The sequence below is a fragment of the Rhinoderma darwinii genome, chromosome 10, assembly GCF_050947455.1.
Source record: "Rhinoderma darwinii isolate aRhiDar2 chromosome 10, aRhiDar2.hap1, whole genome shotgun sequence".
Taxonomy (NCBI): domain Eukaryota; kingdom Metazoa; phylum Chordata; class Amphibia; order Anura; family Rhinodermatidae; genus Rhinoderma; species Rhinoderma darwinii.
This window is the reverse complement of record NC_134696.1, coordinates 66,293,104-66,318,036: the sequence shown is the minus strand read 5'-3', so window position 1 is coordinate 66,318,036 and position 24,933 is coordinate 66,293,104. Positions and strand designations below refer to the sequence as shown.

The following is a 24,933-nucleotide window of genomic DNA, read 5'->3' as shown; positions in this document are numbered from 1 at the left end:
TACATATTGCTTTTTACAGTCGCAGGTGATTAGATACACCAGCCCCTCGGTTTTGCAATTTATGTAGGACCTGTTCTCAAAACTTTTTCCCGTAGTGGTACTTCTAAACGTGCTGCTGCATAGTATTGACTCACAGGCTTTGCAGGACCCACATCTAAAGCTTCCTTTTAAGCCACGATTCAACCAGGTGCCAACAGGGTCCTGGATATTTAAATGGCTATGAACTAACCGATCCTTGACATTACATCCACGTCTATAGGTGATCATGGGAGATTTTCCTACCAAACCCCCAATGTCTGGGTCGGCTTGCAGAATGCCCCAAAAGCGTTGTAGGATGGACCGAACCTCCACACTAGAGGAGTCAAAAGTACCGATAACCCTAACCATTTCCTCCTCCACTTCCTTCGGTTTAGGGTTCAATAGATCATCCCGATTTCTACTTAGTGCATTCTGATATGCATCTTTGAGTACTTGTCTCGGATACCCTCTCCGCGGAAATCTGTTTTCTAATTCATGAGCCGAAATCTTGTAGTCGGATATGGTCGAGCAGTTCCGGCGTGCCCTCAGGTATTGGCCCTTTGGGATGCCCCGTTTCAAATTTAAAGGATGACAACTTTCCCATCTCAAGAGACTGTTTGTGGCAGTGGATTTCCTAAACATGTTGGTTTGAATGGCTCCTGAGGGTGTCTTAGAAATCGTGACGTCGAGGAATGTGATCTTATTATCATTAATCTCTGACGTAAAAAAGAGACCTAGGTTGTTTACGTTAAGGGCACCTACAAACTCCATGAATTGTGCCTTTGTTCCTTTCCACAAGATCAGAATGTCGTCTATGAATCTAATCCATAGAAGGATACAGGAGGTCCATTGTTCCATCAAATCCGTAAAGACACATTCTTTTTCCCACCAGCCTAAATACAAATTGGCATAGGTCGGGGCACATGGACTTCCCATGGCTACCCCTTTTAGCTGGTGGAAAATCTTTTGATTGAACAAAAACAAATTATGCTCCAATACAAATTTCAACAATAAAATGACAAATTCATTGTGGGTCCTGAATTGTGTACCCTTATCTCTCAAAAAATAGTCAATGGCACAGCATCCCTGCTCGTGGGGAATAGAGCTATACAACGCCTCCACATCTAGTGAGGCAAGAAACACATCATGATCAAGACGGATGCCTTCAAGTTTCCTCAGGGCATCCATAGTATCCCTAACGTATGAGGGTAATGATAATACAAAAGGTCTGAGAATACGATCCACATATACACTGGCATTTTGCGTCAAACTGTCTATCCCAGATACAATTGGGCGACCTTTGAGAGGGGTCGTCCCTTTGTGAATTTTAGGTAGACTGTAAAATGTTGCAACTTGCGGAAAATCGGTAAACATAAATTTGAATTCTTTCTCACTTATCAAGTTTAAAGCTTTTGCTGAATCCAAAATGTCCTTCAATTGACTCTTAAAAATCTTTGTAGGATCAGACTCCAGAACCCTATAACAATGTTGATCCTGCAAGATATGAAGACACATTTTTATATAGCGGCTACGATCCATGACCACGATATTACCGCCTTTATCAGACGGCTTTATAACAATTGTGTCATCAATTTCAAGGGATCGTAGTCCCGTCATTTCCTCCTTAGTTGTGTTGAAGTGACCTATCCTACAGTCATCAAGTGACCTAAGTTGGTCTTCAACAACTTTTACGGACACATCAATGGGGGTGTTGTCATTTAGAGGTGCAAATTTTGTCGATGGGGCCCTCAGATCTGTAAATGGACCCTCACCTATTTCTCTTTGACCTTCCTCCCATAGTCCTTCCAATAATCTAAGGTCTGGTAAATCATCCTCCGTTATGCCCAATTCTAGACATTTACGACGATCATGCGTCAGAAATTTTTTTTTCCATTTTAATTTTCGAGCAAATAAATTAATATCCTTTATCCAGGTGAACAAATTAAATCTGTTTGTAGGGACAAATGACAACCCTCTTTTTAGGATACCAATTTCATCACTTGTAAGTACGCGAGAGGATAGATTAATAACCTGGGACTCATCCTCATCAGAAATGGACCTATGGCTTAGATGTCCCTCCTGTCTCTCAAGAGGTAATCCGAGATAGGGTGGCTTTTGGCTAAAAAACCACCCCCACGGCCTTGTCCTTTTCCTCTACCTCTTCCCCTCATGTTCGCACGGGTGGGATAGCGAGTCTGATCCATCCCTCCCCGTTGTCTCCTAAAATGGTTTCTCCCTGGTTCAGAATCAGAGTATTCCTGCTCTGACGATGAAATGTCAGTTTCAGGTTCGAGAGTGGTGCTAGATTTTATGCTATAATCGAATATTTTTCCCTCCTTAAAATCAAGCGTGTCACGAACAAATTGATAATGTTTTCGCTCTTTTATATGGTTCGTAAATTTTTCCACTGCTTGCTGTAGGACGATTTCTTTCCTCTCGTACTCTATATTAGTGGAGAATTTTTGTGCCGATATTATCGCTTCTTTAAGTTGTTGTGTGCTTTTGACCAGGCCATTTTTTTCCTCCTCTAGTAACAGACCCATGAATCTTAATGAAGACTCAATAGACTCTGTTTCCCATTTCTTCAATAAATCTGGGGATCTGATTCTTGCTGCTGGAGTCACGGTCTTTAGAGCTATATATTATCACAATGATTAATATAAATCTTGCAGAATATCCTTTGATATCCGACATAATATTCTGTCATTAAGGCTACCAATGTCACTTTAAGATTTGTTCATAACCTTTTGGGTGTTCATTGGTCTTTTGTTTGTATGTTTTCTGTATATAACTATACGGTAAAACATAGATCACATAAACACAACTAATTTTATCGAGCATTAGATCACACACTCTAACTAGCTATTGGTTTTTTGCCAAGTAGAATTAATACAGGTAATCTTGTGACAAGTGCTCTACATGCGGCGTGATATGCGGTTTTTCAGCGATATGTGGGCAACGTCTCCCATTCTGGGAACGTGCCCATCCTCTTATCAGCGGTCTTTAAGTTTTTTCCTTATGTCTATGTGTGGCGATTTTGTTGCGTTGTGTTTTTCTGTGTCTCTCGTCTGAGCTGCATCTGTGTACAGGTTTTGAATTCATACGGCAGTGAATATGATCCGCCTGGAGATCTCCTAGGCAACGTGGGACGCTGTAGCGTTGTAATGAATAGCTGATTGGCTGTTGGATAGGAGGCTCGGCATTCTTCCTGCAACGTCATATTCTGACGTGGCTACTGCGGGTTGGTGCCTGGCCTCAGCTACGTCAGCTGAGTGGGTGGGCTCTGGCCTGTCAAATAGACCGGAACTTCGCCGGCGCGTGTGCGGCCAATGCATTAGAGTCGTACACGCGCCGTGAGGTTCAATTTAGCACACAACTGTGCTTAACGGCAGTAATAGATGAAACGATAAATAAACCGATTTGATAATCCCTGATGATGTGTCACCTGTACTAGTGGCACGGAAACGCGTTGGATTATCCCCTATTTCAGTGAGGTGTGTCAGTGCAATATACTATAAGAGGAGAGGTTTTGCTTGGTGGTTGGAATATCATCATCACACTAGTATTCCTCTCCTAATGACTGACCACCGTATCTGAAGCCTGTTCTATTGTAATGAGGGCTAGGATAGCTCATTTTTAAAGATTTATCAATTAAACAATATTTTAATCGTTCTACTTCAGGCTAAATGCCAACACCCATCTGGGCTGGTCCACATTAGGTTTCAACAGCGCAGAGGAGAAGAGCATTGCTAGCGAAAATACAGGGATGTTGGGACTTTTACTGGTCTTAGGGAGTTGCTTTGTTATAGAATAATGTTGCCATACCCTTCTAACACAAAGTTGCATCGGGAGTGTTGTTTTGAGTTGCTAATTACCAAGATCACGTGTGAGTGGCTGAATGTTTAAATGTCACCCAGCAACTAAAGAATACTGGGTACTCCCAAGGATCAATGGATACGGGAATGTGCCGGTTGTGAATAGAACGCAGGCTGTGAGGAAAGAGCATTGTGACAGCGGTGAATGTCAGGTGCACCTTATAGATCCCTGATCACCATTTAAAGTTTTTACACCAAACACGTATGGTTTTTAGTCCATCATCACCATGACAAAACCTAAAAGGCTATGTACAACTTTGAAAACGTTTTTTTTATTTTAGAAATGTGTATTAGGCTGGGTTCACACAGAGTTTTTTGCAGGCGATTTTTGCTGAGTTTTTCGCCCGCGGCCATTGAGCACTGCAGGCATAAAACGCCACGAAATACGCTTTCTCTGCCTCCCATTGATGTCAATGGGAGGTCAGAGGCGTAACCGCGCTAAGATAGGACATGTCCCTTCTTTCTCCCGTGAGGCGGTTTTACCGCTCGCGAGAGAAAACCGCCTCCGCCTCCCATTGAAATCAATGGGAGGCATTTTCGGCCGGTTTTTGGCAAGTTTTACGGCGCGGTTTCCGCGTAAAAAAACTCGTCAAAAAATTCAGTGTGAACATAGTTGATTTATGCAACTTTGTAATTACATTTTTATTAAAATAATATTTTACTTTTTGAGATACAGCCACTTTGTATCCTTATAGAGAGCAGCTGTATCTTGCGCTGAGACCTGAATCCGTGAGATCAGCGGCACAGAGGGGTTCAGTGTCAACTAGCCCTGCGTGTCTCTGACATGCAGGATCAAGCTGTTACCGATCCCATTTAAGTTCATAACTTAAATGTGATCGATAACCGGCAAGATGCGTGTCAGACATACAGGACCCGCTTACACTGAACCCGACAGGGCCACTGACCTGACGGATTGAGGTCTCAGCACAAGATACAGCTGTACTGTATACAGGATACAAAGTAGCTAAATCTTAAAAAAGTAAAAATTATTTTTAAAGTTTTCAAAGGTGTAAAAAGAAGGTGTAATGTAATAGATTTGTACACATATTGTTATTATGTAACCAAATAAATGCACGTTTGTAACCACTGTTATTAACCCCTTCAGGACTGAGCCTGTATTGACCTTCAGGACGAAGCCGATTTTTCAAATCTGACATGTGTCACTTTATGTGGTAATAACTCCGGAATGCTTTTACCTATCCAAGCGATTCTGAGATTGTTTTCTCGTGACATATTGTACTTTGTTAGGGAAAAAATTTGTTCGATAAAGTCAATATTTATTTGTAAAAAACACCAAGATTTAGAGAAAATTAGCAAAAATTAGCATTTTTCTAAATTTAAATGCATCTACTTGTAAAACAGATAGTAATACCACACAAAAAACTTACTATTTTATATTTCCCATATGTCTACTTTATGTTTGCATTGTTTTTTGAACATTCTTTTATTTTTCTAGGACGTTACAAGACTTAGAACTTTAGTAGCAATTTCTCATATTTTCAAGAAAATTTCAAAAGCCTATTTTTTCAGGGACCAGTTCAGTTCTGAAGTGGCTTTGAGGGCCTTATATAATAGAAAGTCCCCATAAATCACCCCATTTTGAAAACTGCACCCCTCAAAGTATTCAAAACAGCATTTAGAAAGTGTTTTAACCCTTTAGGCGTTTCACAGGAATTAAAGCAAAGTAGAGGTAAAATTTACAAATTTAATTTTTTTTTTCCGAAAATTAATTTGTAATACATTTTTTCTGTACCACAGAAGGTTTTACCAGAGAAACGCAACTCAATATTTATTGCCCAGATTCTGCAGTTTTTAGAAATATCCCACATGTGGTCCTAGTGCGGTAATGGACTGAAACACCGGCCTCAGAAGCAAAGGAGCACCTGGTGGATTTTGGGGCCTCCTTTTTTTAGAATCTATTTTAGGTACCATGTCAGGTTTGAATAGGTCTTGTGGTACAAAAACAGTAAAGACCCCCAAAAAGTTACCCCATTTTGGAAACTATACCCCTCAAGGAATTTATCTATGGGGATAGTTAGCATTTTGAACCCATAGTTTTTTTGCTAAATTTATTTGAATTAGTATGTGAAGATGAAAATCTACTTTTTTTGTGAAAAAACGTAAAAATTGTAAATATTTACAAGGAATAAAGTAGAAAAAACTCCCCAACATATGTAAAGCAATTTCTTACGATTATAGCAATACCCCATATGTGGTAATAAACTGCTGTTTGGACCCACCGCATGCCTCAGAAGGGAAGGAACACCATTTGGATTTTGGATTTCTGATTTTGCTGGAATAGTTTTCAGTGCCGTGTCGCGTTTGCAGTGCACTGGAGGGATGAAAATCATGGAAACCCCCCAATAGTGACCCCATTTTGGAAACTACACCCCTCAAGGAATTTTTCTAGGGGTAAAGTTAGCATTTTGACACCACAGTTGTTTTGCTGAAGTCATTGGAATTAGTCTGTAAAGGTAAAAATCGACTTTTTTTCTGTAAGAACTTAGAAATTTTTAATTTTTACAAGGAATAAAGGAGAAAAAGCACCCCAACATTTGTAAAGCAATTTCTCCTGATTACGGAAATACCCCATATGTGGTAATAAACTGCTGTTTGGACCCACATCGGAGCTTAGAAGGTAAGGGGCAGCATTTGGCTTTTGGAGCTCAAATCTAGCTGGAATAGTTTTTGGGTGTCATGTCGAATTTGCAAAGCCCCTGAGGTACTAAAACAGTGGAAACCTCCCAAAAGTAACCCCATTTGGGAAACTACACCACTTAAGGAATCTATCTAGGGGTATAGTGAGCATTTAGGCCCCACACGTCTTTTGCAGAATTTATTAGAATTAGGCCGTGAAAATTAATATCAACATTATTTCCACTAAAATGTTGAATTTTTTCAATTTCACAAAGGATAAAGGAGAAAATGCACCCCAACATTTGTAAAGCAATTTCTCCCGAGTACGGCAATACCCCACATGTGGTCATAAATGTTTTTTCAATAGAAAATAAATTAACCCTTTCCGGACTGATCCATGTTTTGCTTTTTCCTTTTCGTTTTTCCTCCCCGCTTTCCGAGAGCCACAACATCTTTATTGTTTCGTCAATAGAGCGGTGTGGGGGCTTATTTTTTGCGGGATGAGCTGTAGTTTTTATTGGTACCATTTTTTCGTACATAAGACTTTTTCAGCACTTTTTATAAAAATTTTTGGTAGAGCGAAGGTGACCAAAAAACTGCGATTTTGCCATTTAAAATTCTTTATTTTTCACGGCGTTCACCGTGCGAGTTCAATAATGGTATATTGTAATAGCTTGGACTTTTACGGACGCAGCAATACCAATTTTGTGTATTTTTTTTACATTACTTTAGAGAAAAAATATGAAAAGTGTTTCTTTTTGGACTTTAAATATTTATTTAATTTTTTCCACTAATAATAACTATTTACTTTTGTTTTTACATATTTTATTAGTCCCCTTAGGAGACTTGAACCAGCGATCGTTAGATCACTGGTAGAATACACTGCAATACTAATGTATTGCAGTATATTGTGATTTTTACAGGCTCCTGTAACAGCGCAATCGCTGTTTCTGTCCGTTAGTCCCGGGTATCAGCTGTAATACATAGCTGACACCCGCAGTGTATGGCACGGGCTCAGTGCGTGAGACGCTCCATATATCACCCCCCACACCACGACATGCTATTAAGTCATGGTGCGCGAAGGGTTTAATTCGCAGCCGATGGTGGAAAGTGAAAATTACAATTTTCCACTGATGTGCCATTTTAGTGCACTATATGTTGTGCCCAGTTTGTTCCACAAATAAAATATTAACCGGGTTCTCCCGGGTATGGCGATGCCATATCGGTGGACATAAACGGCTGTTTGGGCAGACTGTAGGGCTCAGAAGGGAGGGACGCTATTTGGCTTTTGGAGCGCAGATTTTGCTTGGTAGAAGCTCTGGCGTTTTGCTGGTATTTCAGTTTATAATGTGGGGGCAAATGTAGGTTGGGCAGAGTATATCAGGGCATAATAAGAGGGTATAATAATGGGGTAAATAAATAATAATCCGCAGATATGTGGCCAGTGTTGCACTTATATTATAAATGGCGCCCGATCTTATCCGCTTTTGGAACGCTCTGCACATTTTGCATCGCCATAATCTGGGAGCCAGAACTTTTTTTATTTTTTCACCACCGGAGCTGCGTGAGGGCTTATTTGTTGCGGGACAATCTGTAATTTTCATTGGTACCATTTTGGGGTACATGCGATTTTGTTGATCACTTTTTATTCCATTTTTCGGCAAGCAAGGTGACCAAAAACCATCAATTCTGACAATGATTTTATTTATTTTTTACAGCGTTCACCCTGGGCTATAAATGACCGTTATATTTTATTCTGTGGGTCGGTACGATTACGGCGATACCATATGTATATAGTTTTTTCATGTTTTGCAGCGTTTGCGCAATAAAATAACTTATTTAGAAAATAATTTATTTTCTGTGTCACCATATTCTGAGAGCCGTAACTTTTTTATTTTTCAGTCAAAAAAGCTGTGTAAGGGCTTGTTTTTTGCGGGACGGGTTGTAGTTTGTATCGGTACAATTTTGGCGTACATGCAACTTTTTGATCACTTTTTATTGTATATTTTGTGAGGGGTGGTGACTAAAAAAAAGTGAGTCTCGCTTTGTTTTTCATTTATTTTTTTTGCGGTGTTCACCGTGCGGGAAAAATATTATAATTTTATAGTTGGGGTCGTTATTAACTCGGTGATACCAAATATGTGTACTTTTTTTTTACGTGTTCAATTTTTTTCCTATAATAAAAGACTTATTATAGGAAAAAAAGCAGTTCATGTTTATGTCACTTATAACTTTTATTTTTACACTTTTTTAAAAACATTTTTTTTTTTTTACTTTTTTCACTTGTCCCACTAGGGGACACTTAGACTTGCAGCTTTGATCGCTGCTGGAATACATTACACTACACACATAGTGTAATGCATTCCAACATGGCAACCCGGAAGCCATTGTCTGGCGTCCGGTTGCCATGGGTACGATCGCCAGCCCCCGTGATTTCACATGGGGGCTGCCGATCGGCGCTAAACACCTTAATTGTGGCATCCAAATCGAACGCTGCAATTAAGGGGTTAACTGGCGAAATCAGCGGCGATAGGCCGCTGATCGGCAACGGGGAATGCAGGGCAGACGCCCTGCACAGTTAACCGCCGCTGCGGTGTAGCGCCGCGCGGCGGTTAACTGTCAAAGCACAGACGTAACTGCACGTCAAGGTGCGCGAACTTACTGCACACCTCGACGTACAGTTACGTCAAGGTGCGGGTAGGGGTTAAACACAATTGTATAAATATACTATGTTGTACATTGAATCACTTGCTTGAGGAAGGCCACATTGTAAGGGCGTAAAACATCGCTACATGGGTGAAAAAACACCACTTTTTTACTTTCATATTCTTGACTCAGGGCCAGCCTTAGGGGTGTGCGAACTGTGCAAGTGCACCACTGGGCAGGCTGTTTGAGCTCTATGTCCTCTGCTCTTGGTTACACACAGGGAAGAAATAAGATTAGAGGAAGCTCCGCCCACAGTCCACCGCTGAAAGAAGCCTGTAAGCCGGTCAGCAAGGAGAGATGGTAAGTGCTTATGTGTGTAAATGTGTTTGGGTATATAAATCAATGTGTTTGTATGTGTATATGTTCCAGTATGTGTGTGTATTTGTGTGTATATATATGTGTCTGCATGTGTATATGTGTCTCTGTGTAAGTGTGTATATGCCTCTGTGTGTGTGTTTATATGTGCCTGTGTGCCCATATACAGTTAGGTCCAGAATTATTTGGACAATGACACAAGTTTTGGCATTTTAGCTGTTTTCCAAAACATATTGAATACACAATTATATAATCAATATGGGCTTAAAGTGCAGACTCTCCGATTTAATTTGAGGAAGGGTTTAGGAATTACAGCTCTTTAATATGTAGCTGCCTCTTTATCAAGGGTCCAAAGGTAATTGGACAATTATCTCAAAAGCTATTTAATGGGCTGCATGGGCTATTCCCTCAATAATCCATCATCAATAAAGCAGGTAAAAGGTCTGGGGCGGATTCCAACAACATGAGGTCAAAGGATCTCTCAATGCAAGTGAAACAGACCATCATTAGGCTGAAAAAAATTTAAGAAATTCATCAGAGAGATAGTACAAATGTTAGGAGTGGCCAAACCAACAGTTTGATACATTCTTGAAAAAAAAAAAAAGAGTGCACTGGTTATCTCGTGAACTCCAAAAAGCCTGGACGTCCACGGAAGACAACAGTGGTGGATGATCGCAGAATCCCTTCCATGGTGAAGAAAAACCCCTTCACAACATCTACCCAAGTGAAGAACACTCTCCTGGAAGTAGGTGTATCAGTATCTAAGTCTACCATAAAGAGAAGACTTCATGAGAGCAAATACAGGGGGTTCAACACAAGGTGCAAACCATTAATCAGCCTCAAAAACACAAAGGCCAGATTAGACTTTGCCAAACAACATGTAAAGAAGCCAGCCCAGTACGGGAACAGCTTTCTTTGGACAGATGAAACCAAGATCAACCTGTACCAGAATGATGGGAGTAAGAAAGTATGGAGAAGGCTTGGAACGGCTAATGATCACACCACATCCTCTGTAAAACATGGTGGAGGCAGTGTGATGGCATGGGCATGCATGCCTGCCAAAGGCGCTGGGTCACCAGTGTTTATTGATGATGTGACTGAAGACAGAAGCAGCCGGATGAATTCTGAAGTGTTCGGGGATATACTTTCTGCTCAGATTCATTCAAATGCAGCAAGGTTGATTGTACTGTGCAGCGACGTCCAGATGGACAATGACCCAAAACATACTGCGAAAACAACCCAGGAGTTTTTTAAGGCAAAGAACTGGAATATTCTGCAATGGCCAAGTCAATCAGCAGATCTCAACCCGACTGAGCATGCATTTCACTTGCTTAAAACAAAACATAAAGAGGCTCTGTCACCACATTATAAGTGCCCTATCTTGTACATAATGTGATCGGCGCTGTAATGTAGATTACAGCAGTGTTTTTTATTTAGAAAAACTATCATTTTTGACGTAGTTATGACCTATTTTAGCTTTATGCTCATGAGTTTCTTAATGAATAACTGGGCGTGTTTTACTTTTTTAAAAAGTGGGCGTTGTGGAGAGAAGCGTATGACGCTGACCAATCAGCGTTATACACTTCTCTCCATTCATTTACAGAGCACATAGTGATCTTACTAGATCACTATGTGCAGCCACATACACACACATTAATGTTACTCAAGTGTCCTGACAGTGAATAGACATCACTACCAGCCAGGACATGATGTCTATTCAGAATCCTGACACTTTGCTAACGTTTGTGTGAGGTGTACAGCACAGCAAGCGTAATCTCGTTTTAACTGAGTTTACAGCGTAATCTCGCGAAATTACACTTGCCTTGCTGTAAAGGGGCGTGACCTCTGGTAAAGAGCGTGACCACCGCGGTCCAACAAATTTATTACAATTTACGTCAGAAGAATGGCTGGCGTAGATTTAATTCTATGGGGTGTAGAAAGGTAAAGGCCCATGCTGGGTCCATACCTTGCCACAACCCAACTAGACTATCCACCCACCCCTCCCATTGGGCAGTTAAATAAATAAAAAAATTATAAAAAAATTAAATAAAAAAAATATATACTCCCTCCTGTTCCCAGATCATTCCAACACTGCTAACACAAAGACCTGACACCGGGCACCCACTTTATATGTATATACTTGTACCTCTGACACTATGTATAGTATATACCCATTTATATTACGCACAGGTACAGTATATAGATATATATATATATATATAATCCACACGGGTACAGTGTATATTCCCATATAGTGTATATTATATATGTGGATATACTGTACCTGTGTGCATTATAATACAGGCATAAACAGATTTGTTACTATGGGCAACTACATTACTTTTCCTTGTGCTAGTTTTCAAACATCTCCCCCATAATGTCTAAAACTTATTTATGCATGCAGGCGTTGGTGTGAGTTATAGTAATGTTAAACGTAGGTCTGTGTCTATTTTTAGCGGTATACCAATGTATATCGGCCCAATGGATAGCAAAAAAGGACACTCTTGACCTCTGTCGGGCTAATTGTAACATATTTGGACACTTTAAGCATATACTGTACGTCTGGAGCTTTCCTGGTGTACGGATGTAGCAATCTTTAACTTGATTCTGGTAACTTGCTGCAGCCTGATATCACACAACAAAAAACATTGAAAAGTCAAGATAAGAGATCTAGCCATTGTTTATATAATGCGTTGAAAGTCAAGATAAAGACGACTACATCTGTACATGCTAACCTCAGGGACAAAGTCTCTCTGGGACCTGCACCTATCTATCTCTAAAATGGGGCCCCCTAAACCCCGTTCTAGCTTTGTCTGATTTCGCTGACTCGCAGCCACTTCCTTGTTATATGGTCGGGAGTTACAAAAACAGCGCAGCTTGCTGAGCTACGCTGTTTCCGTAACTCCCATAGTAGTGAATGGCAGTTATGGAAGCAGCGTAGCTTGCAAGCTACACGGTTTCTATAACTACCATTCTGTTATATGGGACTTACGGAAAAAGCGTAGCACAGCGAGCTACGCCATTTACGTAACTCACCACGATATAACCTTTTTTGTGGTCGCAATTCACCTCATTAAGCCAAAACACAGAGCGGTTGAACAAATCGGTGCGGGTCCCAGAGGTGGGACACGTATCGATCTGACATTTATGACATATGCTGTGGATATATCATAAATGTCTCTCATGGGAAAACCCCTTTAAAGGGAATGTGTCGCGAATGAAACCTTTTTTTTTTTTTAAGTTACTTATTTCTATTATATTTTTTACGTTTTTTGCAGTATTTTTTTTTCTTCAACGCCCCGTTGGAACAGAACGCCGTATTTCCCATTGAAACCAATAGCCAGATGTTTGTAGGCATTCTGCTTCCGATTATTCAGACGTTTTTCGGGACGTTTACGGCCCAAAAAACGTCTGAAAACACTGTGTGAACATACCCTTAGAATGATGAAAGTAAAGTGAATGACTTTTCAGTTGACAGGTTCACACGGCGTATTTGTTTTTCTCCTGCTAAATGTCTTTATCCCTCCATCCTGCTGACAGTCTCCTCCAGCTTCACCATACAATCCTGCTGACAGTCTCCTCCAAAATCCCCACCCAATCTTGCTGACAGTCTCCTCCAGCGTCCCCATACAATCTTGCTGACCGTCTCCTCCAAAATCCCCACCCAATCTTGCTGACAGTCTCCTCCAGCGGCCCCATACAATCTTGCTGACAGTCTCTTTCACAGTAGACGGGGGGCCCACCGTGGGAGCAGCCCGTCGGGGGGGGGACGACGACAGCCGGGGGTCACGAGAGCCAGGGTCTGTGAGAGAGAGGGACAGCCAGAGACACACACACTTTACCTGCTATCACCTCACCTTGCCAGCTATCTACCTACAAAGCAGCTTCTCTGCTGTGTGGCTCTGAACTGCGGCTGCACAGTACAGAGCCAGATAGCAGATTCAATGAACGGCTCCCGTTCATTGTGTCCTATGCACTGTGCTGCCGTATTCCATCTGTGTATGTATCGTTAAGAGACACATACACAGATGAAATAAAACATGGCAGCCCCCAGTACAATAAGAAAGTGTAAATAAAAAAAACTGTGTGTGTGAAAAATTTAATAAAGTCAATAATATTTTATTAAATAAAAACACAAATTATTTAAAAAAAAATCATGACACTGTTTAAGTTATGTTACAATAATTTTACAGTTCCTATTTGTTTCCTTTTATTTTTTGTATTTTCCATGTCTAACATGTGGTTGTTGTACCCTGGTAGTTTGCTTTTAGAAATTCACGTGTGATTATCTTGTTCCCTTAGTATCAGTCCCGCAATTCTCCAGTGAGGTCACTGCCAAAAAAACACATCATTCATTGGCTCCCTGCACTCCTTGGATTATGACTTTAGGAAAAGTAAGAGACTTGGGTAGAGTTGAACATTAATTAGGTCAAAATGGCTACAAGGTTGCTAAAACCAAATCTAAAATTTCAATTTCACTTACTTTTTCACCATCGACGACACTTTCTAAAGATGATGGGACGTTCTGGAAATCTAGCAGCAGTATCTTCTTTTCTCTAAAATGAACAAATGAAATTATAATGTAATGTTATTTTTTTGGTTAAAGGTCTATTTCACAGAAAAAAACTGTTCCATGTGTGATCATACAAGGGTGTCTTGATGTTCACAATGTACTTTCCTTTGCTCATATGCACAAACATGAAAACTAGATCTATTTTCCTGGGATGCCAACAAAAACAAACAAAGATGTAGCAGCACTAGATTTACCATTATTTTAACCCATTAATGACTAGCCTATTTTAAACCTTAATGACCAAGCCATTTTTTACGTTTTTCCATCGTCGCATTCCAAGAGCTATAACTTTTTTATTTTTGCATCTACATAGGTGTATAAGGTGTTGTATTTTTTTTAACCCCTTACCGCACCAGGACGCACCGGTACGTCCTATATTGAAGTGCTTTAAGGCACCGGGACGTACCAGCGCGTCCTGGCTAAAACGGTCACCCTGTCAAAGGAGAAGGTGACAGAACTGTGCCGTCAACTGTTTATGACAGTTCATCGGCACAGTAAGACGGCAGGGGACCAATCACAGCGGTCTCCTGCTGGCGATCGCTGTGATTGGTCAGTCAAAGAAGACTGACCAATCACAGCTCCATGACGTGGTGTATGTGATGGCGCTGGCTCAGAAGCGGAGCCAGCGCTATCACCGCAAGTAATCAGCTGTCCGACACCCCTCTGCAACGGCCAGGACCGGAGCTAGGCTCCGATCTGGCCGATTAACTCCTTAGATGCATCGATCAACGCGATCGATGCATCAAAGTGTCTTGTAGCCTGTCGGCAACCACGATGGTGGCCACGGGCGCAGGAGTGAGCTGTTTGTCTACATGTACCCCAAAATGGTACCAATGAAATCTACAGATTGTCCCGCAACAAATAAGCCCGTGGAGAAAAAATAAAGACGTTCTGGCTCTCAGAATATGGCGATGCAAAATGTGCAGAGTGTTCAAAAGCAGATAAGATCTGGCACCATTTATCAGTGCGACACCGGCCACATATCTATGAAATATTATTTATTTACCCAATTATTATACCCTCTTATTATACCCTGATGTACTCCGCACAGATTACATATGCCCCCACATCATAAACTGAAATACCAACAAAACCCCAAACAAAACTACCACTACCAAAATCTGCGCTCCAAAAGCCAAATGGCGCTCCCTCCCTTCTGAGCCCTGCAGCGTGCCCAAGCAGCAGTTTACATCCACATATATGGCATCGCCATACCCGGGAGAACACGCTTAACAGTTTGAGGTATTTGTCTTCAGTGGCACAAACTGGGCACAAAATATTGTGCACTAAAATGGCATATACCAGTGGAAATGCAATTTTCACTTTGCACCATCCACTGAGCATTCATTTCTAATAGAAAAAAAACAACAACCTGTGTGGTCAAAATGCTCACTACACCCCTTAATAAAATGCCTTCAGGGGTGCAGTTTCCAAAATGGGGGTCATTACTTGGGGGTTTGTTTTACTATTTGACCCCATAGCCCTGCCATTGTGGGCTAATGTTGCGAAAATCACCAAAATAGGTCTCACATGCGCCTTTCACTCCTAAGCCCTGTCATATGTCCAGGCAAATGATAAATGCCTTGAGGGGTGTAGTTTACAAAATAGGGTCACTTCTCATCAGTGGCGTAACTACCGCCGTAGCAGCAGTAGCGGCTGCTACGGGGCCCGCGGCATGAGGGGGCCCGTGTCGCCCGCCGGCACGGGCCCCCACCATGGCCGGAGGCTCCGCTAGCAGCCGCTATGGCTGCTACAGCGGGACGCCACTGAACACTACGGCAGAGCAGGGAGGTATCTCCCCGCTCTGCCATTAACTGGTTCCCGACCGCTGGCTGAATTTTTACGGCCAGCGGTCAGGGTCCTTAAAACCCGAGCCATAGACTTTCTACGGCTCGGGTTTTAACTTGCTGCCCGCGCGATCGGGCAGCTGAATGTCGGGTCTCCGGCAGTCAGTGACTGCCGGGGACCCTGAGGAGAGGATAGAAGCAGCTTTCGCTGCTTCTGTCTTCTCCGATCACTTGTACACAGCGTTCAATGAACGCTGTGTATAGGAATAGAGACAGCAGCAGCGGCGCTGTCTCTATTCCTCCCGGTGATCATGTGACTGGTCACATGATCGCCGGGTGCCGTTAGTGGCAGGCTGCTGCTGGGTCTAACTAGACCCAGCACAGCCCAGTTAGTGACAATCGTCACTATGAGAGGGCTGATTTCCCCTGTAACTGGGGCTGCTGTGCAGCTCCAATTACAGTGGAAAGACATGGTGTGAAAGAAAGAAAAAAAATATATAAAGTTCCCCAAAGGTCTTCTTTGACCTTTGAGGGACAGACCATAGTAATAAAAAAATAATAAAGTAAAGTGCAAAAAAAATGTAAATAATAAATACACATAAAATACCCACCCCAAAAAAAAACGTTCCCCCCCCCCGCCAATCATTGTTGTAATGCTAGCGCTGACCCAATTACCCTAATATAGACATGTAATATATAAAAATTTACGGTAGACAATGGCGATCACAAATAAAAGGTCTATTTTAGGGTAAAACTATGTTATTACCAAAAAAAAAAAAATTGCTGAAATGTAAAAAAGCTTATTTTTTTACTATTATTTTCAAAGTTTATGAATAAAAATTCTAAAATAGCAAAAAAGGTGTGTATAAAGACGATAAAAAAATGAAACCTGCATTGTCTACGGAAAAGACGTCGCAAAAATCACGTCATTAGCCCAACAAATAAAAAAGTTATAGCCATTTAACTAACATGTGCTAAAAATGGCTAAACGGTGTCTGGTCCTGAAGGCGCAAAATAGAACAAAATACATGTATCCCCCCCCCTCTCCACAGGACATGTATCCCCTCTCCACAGGACATGTATCCCCTCTCCACAGGACATGTATCCCCTCTCCACAGGTCATGTATCCCCTCTCCACAGGTCGTGTATCCCCTCTCCACAGGACATGTATCCCCTCTCCACAGGACATGTATCCCCTCTCCACAGGACATGTATCCCCTCTCCACAGGACATGTATCCCCTCTCCACAGGATCTCCACAGGACATGTATCCTCTCCACAGGATCTCCACAGGACATGTATCCTCTCCACAGGACATGTATCCTCTCCACAGGACATGTATCCCCTCTCCACAGGATCTTCACAGGACATGTATCCTCTCCACAGGACATGTATCCCCTCTCCACAGGATCTCCACAGGACAGGGGATACATGTGTGATCACTGCCAGCGATAGGGAGAACGGGGGACTGAAAGTCCCCTGAAGTTCTCCATCACAAACCTCGGACTTCCGGGGTCTGTGTCGGCAGCTCCGTAGAAATGAATGGAGCGGCGGTCGCGCTTGCGTGACCAGCGCTCCTTTCATTTTTATTGAGCTGCGCAGACGCCGGAAGTCAGAGGTTTGTGATGGAGAAGTTCAGGGGACTTTCAGTCCCCCCCCGTTCTCCCTATCGCTGCCAGCGATCACACATGTATCCCCTATCCTGTGGAGATCCTGTGGATAGGGGATACATGTATCTTGTACGGCACACTGTAGGTCGCATTTTTTTGGGAGGGGGGACGCTGTATGGCGTTCCCTACAGGGGGGGAACGTTGTATGGCGTTCCCTACAGGGGGGGTGACTGTATGGCATTCCCTACAGGGGGGGAGCTGTATGGCGTTCCCTACAGGGGGGGGCTGTATGGCGTTCTCTACAGGGGGGGCTGTATGGCGTTCCTTACAGGGGGAGCTGTATGGTGTTCTCTACAGGGGGGGCTGTATGGTGTTCTCTACAGGGGGGGCTGTATGGTGTTCTCTACAGGGGGGGCTGTATGGTGTTCTCTGCAGGGGGGCTGTATGGCGTTATCTGCAGGGGGCTGTATGGCGCTATCTACAGAGGGGGGGCTGTATGGCGTTATCTACATGGGGGGCTGTAAAAAAGGCACTATCTACAAGGGGGGGGGGGTTGTGTGACACCCAGGGGAGGGGGGGCCCCAGTCAAAAGTTTGCTATGGGGCCCAGTCTTTCCTAGTTACGCCCCTGCTTCTCATGGTTTTACACTCTACTCTGGTACCTAAGGGAGCTCTGCAAATGCGACATGGCGCCCATACACCAGTCCAGAAAAAATCTGTGCTCTAAAAGCCACATGGCACTCCTTCCATTTTGAGCTCTGCCATGAGCCCAAACAGCAGTTTAGGGTCACACATGGGGTATTGCCGTACTCGGAAGAAACTGGGTAACAAATTATGTGTTGTTTTTTTCTCCTATTGCCCCTTGTGAAAAAAAAAATTGGGTGCAAAACTACATATTTTTTTTAAATAAAATAATTTTTCATTTTCACTGCCTCATTCTAATACAATCTATGAAACACCTGTGGGATCAAAATGCTCAGTACACACCTAGATGATTACCCTGAGGGGTATAGTTTCCATTGCTTCACAAATGTTGGGGTGTATTTTCTCCTATATTCCTTGTAAAAACTAGAACATCGTATGTTTTTTCAGAAAAAAAGTAGATTTTCATTTTCCCAGACCAGTTCCAATAAATTTAGCAAAAAACCTGTGGGCTAAAAATGCTAACTATACCTCTTGAAAAATTCCTTGAGGGGTGTAGTTTCCAAAATGGGGTCACTTTTGGGGAGTTTCCACTGTTTGGCACCACAAGACCTCTTCAAACCTGACATGGTGCCTAAAATGTATTCTAATAAAATAGAGGCCCCAAAATCCACCAGGTGCTCCTTTGCTTCTGAGGCCTGTGTTTCAGTCCATTACCACACTAGGGCCACATGTGGGATATTTCTAAAAACTGCAGAATCTGGGAAATAAGTATTGAGTTGTGTTTCTCTCGTAAAACCTTCTGTGTTACAGAAAAAAGTGTATTACATTTTCATAAAAAAAGAAATTGAAATTTGTATATTTCACCTCTACATTGCTTTATTTCCTGTGAAATGCCTAAAGGGTTAAAATAATTTCTGAATGCTGTTTTGAATACTTTGAGGTGTGCAGTTTTTAAAATGGGGTAATTTATGGGGACTTTCTAATATATAAGGCCCTCAAAGCCACTTCAGAACTGAACTGGTCCCTGAAAAAATTGCCTTTTGAAAAGTTCTAAGCCTGTAACGTCTTAGAAAAATAAAAGGACGTTCAAAAAACGATGCAAACAAAGTAGACCTATAGGAAACGTTAACTAGTACATATTTTGTGTGGTATTACGATCTGTTTTACAAGCAGATACATTACTATTTAGAAAAATGAAGATTTTTGCAAATTTTCGCTATATTTTGGTGTTTTTTACAAATAAATATTGAATTTAACGACAACATTTTTCAGTATCATAAAGTACAACATGTCACGAGAAAACAGACTCAGAATCGCTTAGATAGGCAAAAGCATTCTGGAGTTATTACCACATAAAGTAACACGTCATATTAGCAAAAATCGGCTGTGTCCACAAGGCCAAAACAGGCTTAGACACTAAGAGGTTAATAGCACCATTTTGAGGTACATAGAATTTATTGATTAACTTTTATTAACTGTTTTTTGGTGGGTATACAAAAAAAAAAAAACAACAGAAATTTTGCCACTCTTTTTTGCTTCAGAAATCTACTCCATTTACCTTGTGGTATAAATAACATACTAACTTTACTCAGCGGGTTGTTACGATTGCAACGATACCAAATATGTATACATTTTGTATGTTTTACTACTTTTACACAGTAAAAACTATTTATTTTTCAAAATTATTTGTTTTTGTGTCTCCATATTTGAAGAGCAATAACTTTTAGATTTTTTCGCCGATGCGGTTGTATGAGGGTTTTATTTTTGCGGGACGACTTGTAGTTTTTATTCGTACTATTTTGGAGTAGATGCGACTTTTTGATCACTTTTTATCACATTTTTTTATGGCAGGGTTCACAAAATACAGCAATTATTTTTTACGCTGTTCACAGTGCGGGTTAAATAATGTAATATCTCTAAAAGCGGGGTCGTTACGGATGTGGGGATACCAAATATGTGTACATTTTTAACTTTATTTAGTTTCTTTAATAGTAAAGCATTTTCAAAGGGGAGAAAGTGGGTTTTTCATTTTTGCCATCGGAGACACAGACACTCGGCGATCTTATCGCTGGGTGTCGGTGGGATTAGAGAGAGATCCCTCCCTCTCTTCAAAATCACTCAGATGCGGCGCTCGCTATTGAGCGCCGCATCTGAGGAGTTAAACGGGTGAGATCGATATTTATATAGATTTCACCTGTTCGAGCAGGGACGCCCCCAGCCCTCAGCTACCTCTGGTAACGGCTCCCTGCTCTGTTTATTTATTCTGATGCAGCGCCGTGAAAAGGCATATGCATCAGAATAAAGCCCATTAGTGGCCGCCGAGAAAAGGCGTATTGACGGTCACCAACGGGTTAAATTAAGTATACTTTGGTTCTTAGCACACATTTTGATCAAATTGATCAGGCACTCCTCCCATCTGTTCCAGGCTGTTATTAATAAGTGCAGAACAACCTGCAAATAGTACTTTCTATAATAACACATTTTGGTTTAATGTCTGGTTTATCCATTAATTGTTCTAAGTCCCATATTTTAGATATATCAGTCCCTGTTACCACGCTGATCTCTACCCCACTCCTCTGGTCCACCTCTTTTACATATCTTGGTATACAGATTTCTAGGCATTAAACATCACCCCATTGATTTCCTTTTAACGTACCAAAATTGCCAGATGCAAGAGTGCGCTTAGTTAAAAGGACCCTAATGCCTAAAAACTATAAAAAACTATATTGTCCAGCAATTTCCCATATACCTCCCAGCCCATTTATTACAGCGTATTGAAAGTATTCTCAGTTCCTTTGTATGGAATAATGGTAGGTCTCGGGTGGCTAGCCAGCGTGTATATATGCCCCATGGGATGAGGGTGATGTATCTTTTTCCAGTGTTAAATGGTACTATATAGCTGGTCAGTTGTCTCACCTGGCGAGATGGGGAGCGGCCGAGCGTGTGAGAGCACAGAACCTAATTATTTCCCCATTTAGTGCCCATTATGCTCACCCTTTGCATATCTTGTTTTGTGGCTGACTGCATACTGGTGGAAACTCACGTGACCACCCGATCCTGAACCAGGCCCTACTGGTGTCGGATGTTTCCCAGTGCATGTTCTACTCCACTGGCATCACTAGGCACACACCTCTATGGCACTGTAAAGCTCTCCCAGAATTATTGCAGCTTTCCTTTGATATTCCCTGTCACAAGAATGGTATTTGGTATCTCTCCCATATATATTCTGACTCTGGTATTAAGACCTTCCCAGAGCTGCAGGAGGAATTTGCTCTCCCCTCTTCCCAACTGTTCTCCTATTTGAGAGTCAAACATGCACCGGAGACTCAGCTAGGCCCCGGAGAACTAACGTACCCAAGCTTCCCACTTCCTAACTTTTTGCTTTATCCCCCTGTTAAACACTTGATTTCTCATCTTTATAGCCAATTGTCCGGCAAGTTTAGAGTCTATGCTCATCCTGCTGAGGGTAAAATGGGAGGGTGATGTAGGTCCACTGACTGAGGATGAATGGGACAGAGCCCTCTCCTCCCCTAAATCTGTATCATTCAATAATAATGAGCGACTCACTCAATTTTAAATACTGCATAGGGCGTATTATACCACTTATAGATTACGTCCTGACTACCCTGACAAATGCCCTAAATGTGGACTTACCTCAGTTTCCTTTTATCATCTAATGTGGTCCTGCCCTAAGGTAGTCTGGTTCTGGAATCAAGTTATCAAATTTCCGAATGATGAGATGGGGTCTCTGTCCCACTGTGCCCAAAGTCCTGTCTATTCACTCCTGACCCTGCGGAATATGACTCCAGTCATATCATTACATTTATTGTGGAGACATTATATTATGCCAAAAAGCTGTTAGCCAAAACTTGGCTGTCCTGTCGTGCCCCTACATTTGCAGAATGTTTGTCTCTAGTTTGTAGTATGTTACCCCCACAAGAAATGGTTATTCCGACATAGGAACTGTCCTCTCAAATTCACCAAAATTTGTGATGGCTGCAGTCCCCTACTACTGTCTGCTCCCCCCCCAATACAGAATTTCTAGCTCGCCCCCAAGCCCTTAATTTGTATGCTGCCGTGGGCTTGGCTCCTATTTGGCCCATATCCAGTTGGCCCCCCTTCCATTCCATGTATACATTATAGACCTCCACTTTCAACAAGGTATAAAAAAAGGTCCTGACCTTCCGCTGAATGTTAGCGGATATGTTTAGGTTATACTTTTATGCATCTATACCTGTTGAAACTGTTCGAGTTTCTAGTTAGTGGGTTAATTCTTTATGCCTTAGGCAGTGATCGGCTCTACACGCAGGTGCACAAATATTTGAGGAATGCACAGATGTAGCCGTCTTTACCTTGACTTTTAACACATTAAATAAATAATGGCTAAATCGCTTATCTTTACTTTTTCAACTACTTTTCAAAGGCTTTTGTCGTGTGATATCACACTGCAGCAAGTTATCAGAACCACGTTAAAGATGGCTACACCCGTATACTTACCAAATTTTCTGTTTGCTTTGTATTATTTTGTATGACATTTACTTGATAACTTTCACGGTCCTAAATGTCTGAACTTACTGTACTGAATTATTGTGTTATTTTATACTTACAGTGGACATGTTGTCTACACATTCCAATGCCCTGTATTTACTTCTGATGTTTTACAATAAACTTTATTTGTGAATTAAGAAATAAGTGCAGAACAAACCTGGTTCCTACCTACCCAGAGTACATTTTGTAGGCCTAGGCACTAAAGAAGTGAGTCTCTTGTTGTACAGGTAAAATGTTAAAGGGGTATTACTAGAGCCCAAAAAATAAATTGGCTATAGGCAGAGAATGTGATCAAATAAAAAAAAAAAAAGTTACCTCAACTCGTATAAACCCTGCTGCTCCAGCGCCGCCTCTCTAGTAATCCCAATCTTTCGATTTGTTTGCTTTTGCCTTGCAGTCCCAGCAGGTTTGCACCTGCCCATTTATTTCAGGTTATCAGGTGGTGCTAACTAACTTTTGTTTTTGGACACATTTTTCCAAAAATGTGAAGCATAGAAAGGAGGCATTATGTTGAGAGCTTTCTACAGGTTAAACACATAATGCTGCACAAATATTAGAATCTTAATTTAAACCAGGAATGCTTTTGGAATGTGAGCAAAACTAGAGTACATGGAGGAAACACACACAGGGACAACACACTAATTCCATGCATATGTTGCCCGGTGGATTGAATTCAAGCCTTTGGTCTAGTGCTAACCTCTGAGCCACCCACATGAAACTAGATTTTCCCATTTTGGGTCTATAAATTATACCACATATTTCATCAGAATGCTGATCAAACAACTTTTCGTTATTCAAAAACATTCTATATAAAATTGCCTGCATTTCATGGGCACCCAACACAGGATTTGTGGAAGCATCTGGAGTGGCAGAAGTATAGTGAAAGTCACTTTCTCACTAAGATTACAAATAACAGGATTGCACAGTTTGGTAAGAAATATACTAAAATAAGTTGTAGAAGCCTCTCACTGGGCTTGCTGGACAAGTGGCTTGTTAATAAATGGAGTTAAAAAAAACCTGAAGTGAAAGTTGTTAAAGTCCCTGTAAGTACTCTCCTTTTCTTTTTCTTTTAAAATTGTTCACTGTTCTTTGTAATTGGGATAATGGATAGCAAGATTGAAGGGTTTTTTTTTCAATGCACAGTCTGCCATATGTATGCACGATTGGAGCCGGAGTTCCAGGGTGAATACCTCTGTGGCAGATGTGAGCATGTTGTTCACCTGGAAGCTCGCATTAGAGATCTGGAGCAGCAAAATGCAACACTGGGGGCGATAGACAATCTTGAGCAGAGCATGCTGCTCACTGAGCAAGCAGTTAGTAGTGTAGACCTGAAGGGTGAAGACATGGGTCAGCATGATCAGGCAAGTAGCTTAATTATTGTAGTTAAGGGCAGTAGAAAGGGGTCCATGAAAAGGAAGGCCGATCCAGTTTCTGGTATTCCAAGCAAAATTCTCAAGTTGGGTGATGATGCGAGGGTGTCGTTCTCAGAAATGGCAGCCCTAGTGGATACTGATCTTCCTAACAGCCGGGAGAACTGCCCAGCTAGTAGTTGGTGGGATGGTAATGCAGGTATGGCAAGACAATTAGTAGTTGTAGGGGATTCTATAATCAGGAAGACGGATAGAATAATTTGTCGCCAAGACCGCCTCAACCGAATGGTTTGCTGTCTCATTGGTGTCAGGTTCGGCATGCAGTGGAACCGGTGGATACATTACTGGGAGAGGCTGGTGATTATCCAGCGGTCGTGGTCCATGTGGGAACCAATGACCGTATATTTGGTAGGTGGTGGAGGTTAAGAATAATTTAAAATAACTAGGCTACCAGCTGAAGGGAAGAACATCCAAGGTTGTATTCTCAGGAATACTGCCTGTGACATTGTGCATCACAGGAAAGACAGCGGGAGCTCCGGGAGTTTAATGCATGGCTTAAGTTTTGGTGTAGGGGAGAAGGCTTTGGGTTCCTAGAGCACTGGGCTGACTTTTCATTGGGGTACAAACTGTATTCTGCAGATGATTTTCACCTGAATGGAAGGCGGTTTGCTGTGATGGGGGAGGGAATTATAGCTGGGGTGCCGGAGTACTTAAACTAGGGCTGAGGAGGGAGGTCAATGGAGAAAATAAAGGCGTACATAGGTTAGAGAGGGGTCAGACTATATTGGTGGGTGGAGAAACGGATTATGGGGAGAGGATAATGCAACAGGATAAGAAAATCCACTTCAATA

At 41.8% G+C, this 24,933-nt stretch overlaps 1 protein-coding gene across 2 annotated transcripts in view; it reads right to left on the bottom strand.

Moving 5' to 3' along the window:
- The window catches only part of LOC142662106 (C-Jun-amino-terminal kinase-interacting protein 3-like), a 381,524-nt gene that overhangs the window by 233,565 nt on the left and 123,026 nt on the right, over positions 1-24,933 (bottom strand). For both annotated transcript variants that reach the window (XM_075840017.1, XM_075840018.1), the window contains exon 5: positions 14,035-14,107. In XM_075840017.1, coding sequence (XP_075696132.1) covers positions 14,035-14,107 — 73 coding nt within the window. The remainder of the gene's footprint in view (positions 1-14,034; positions 14,108-24,933) is intronic.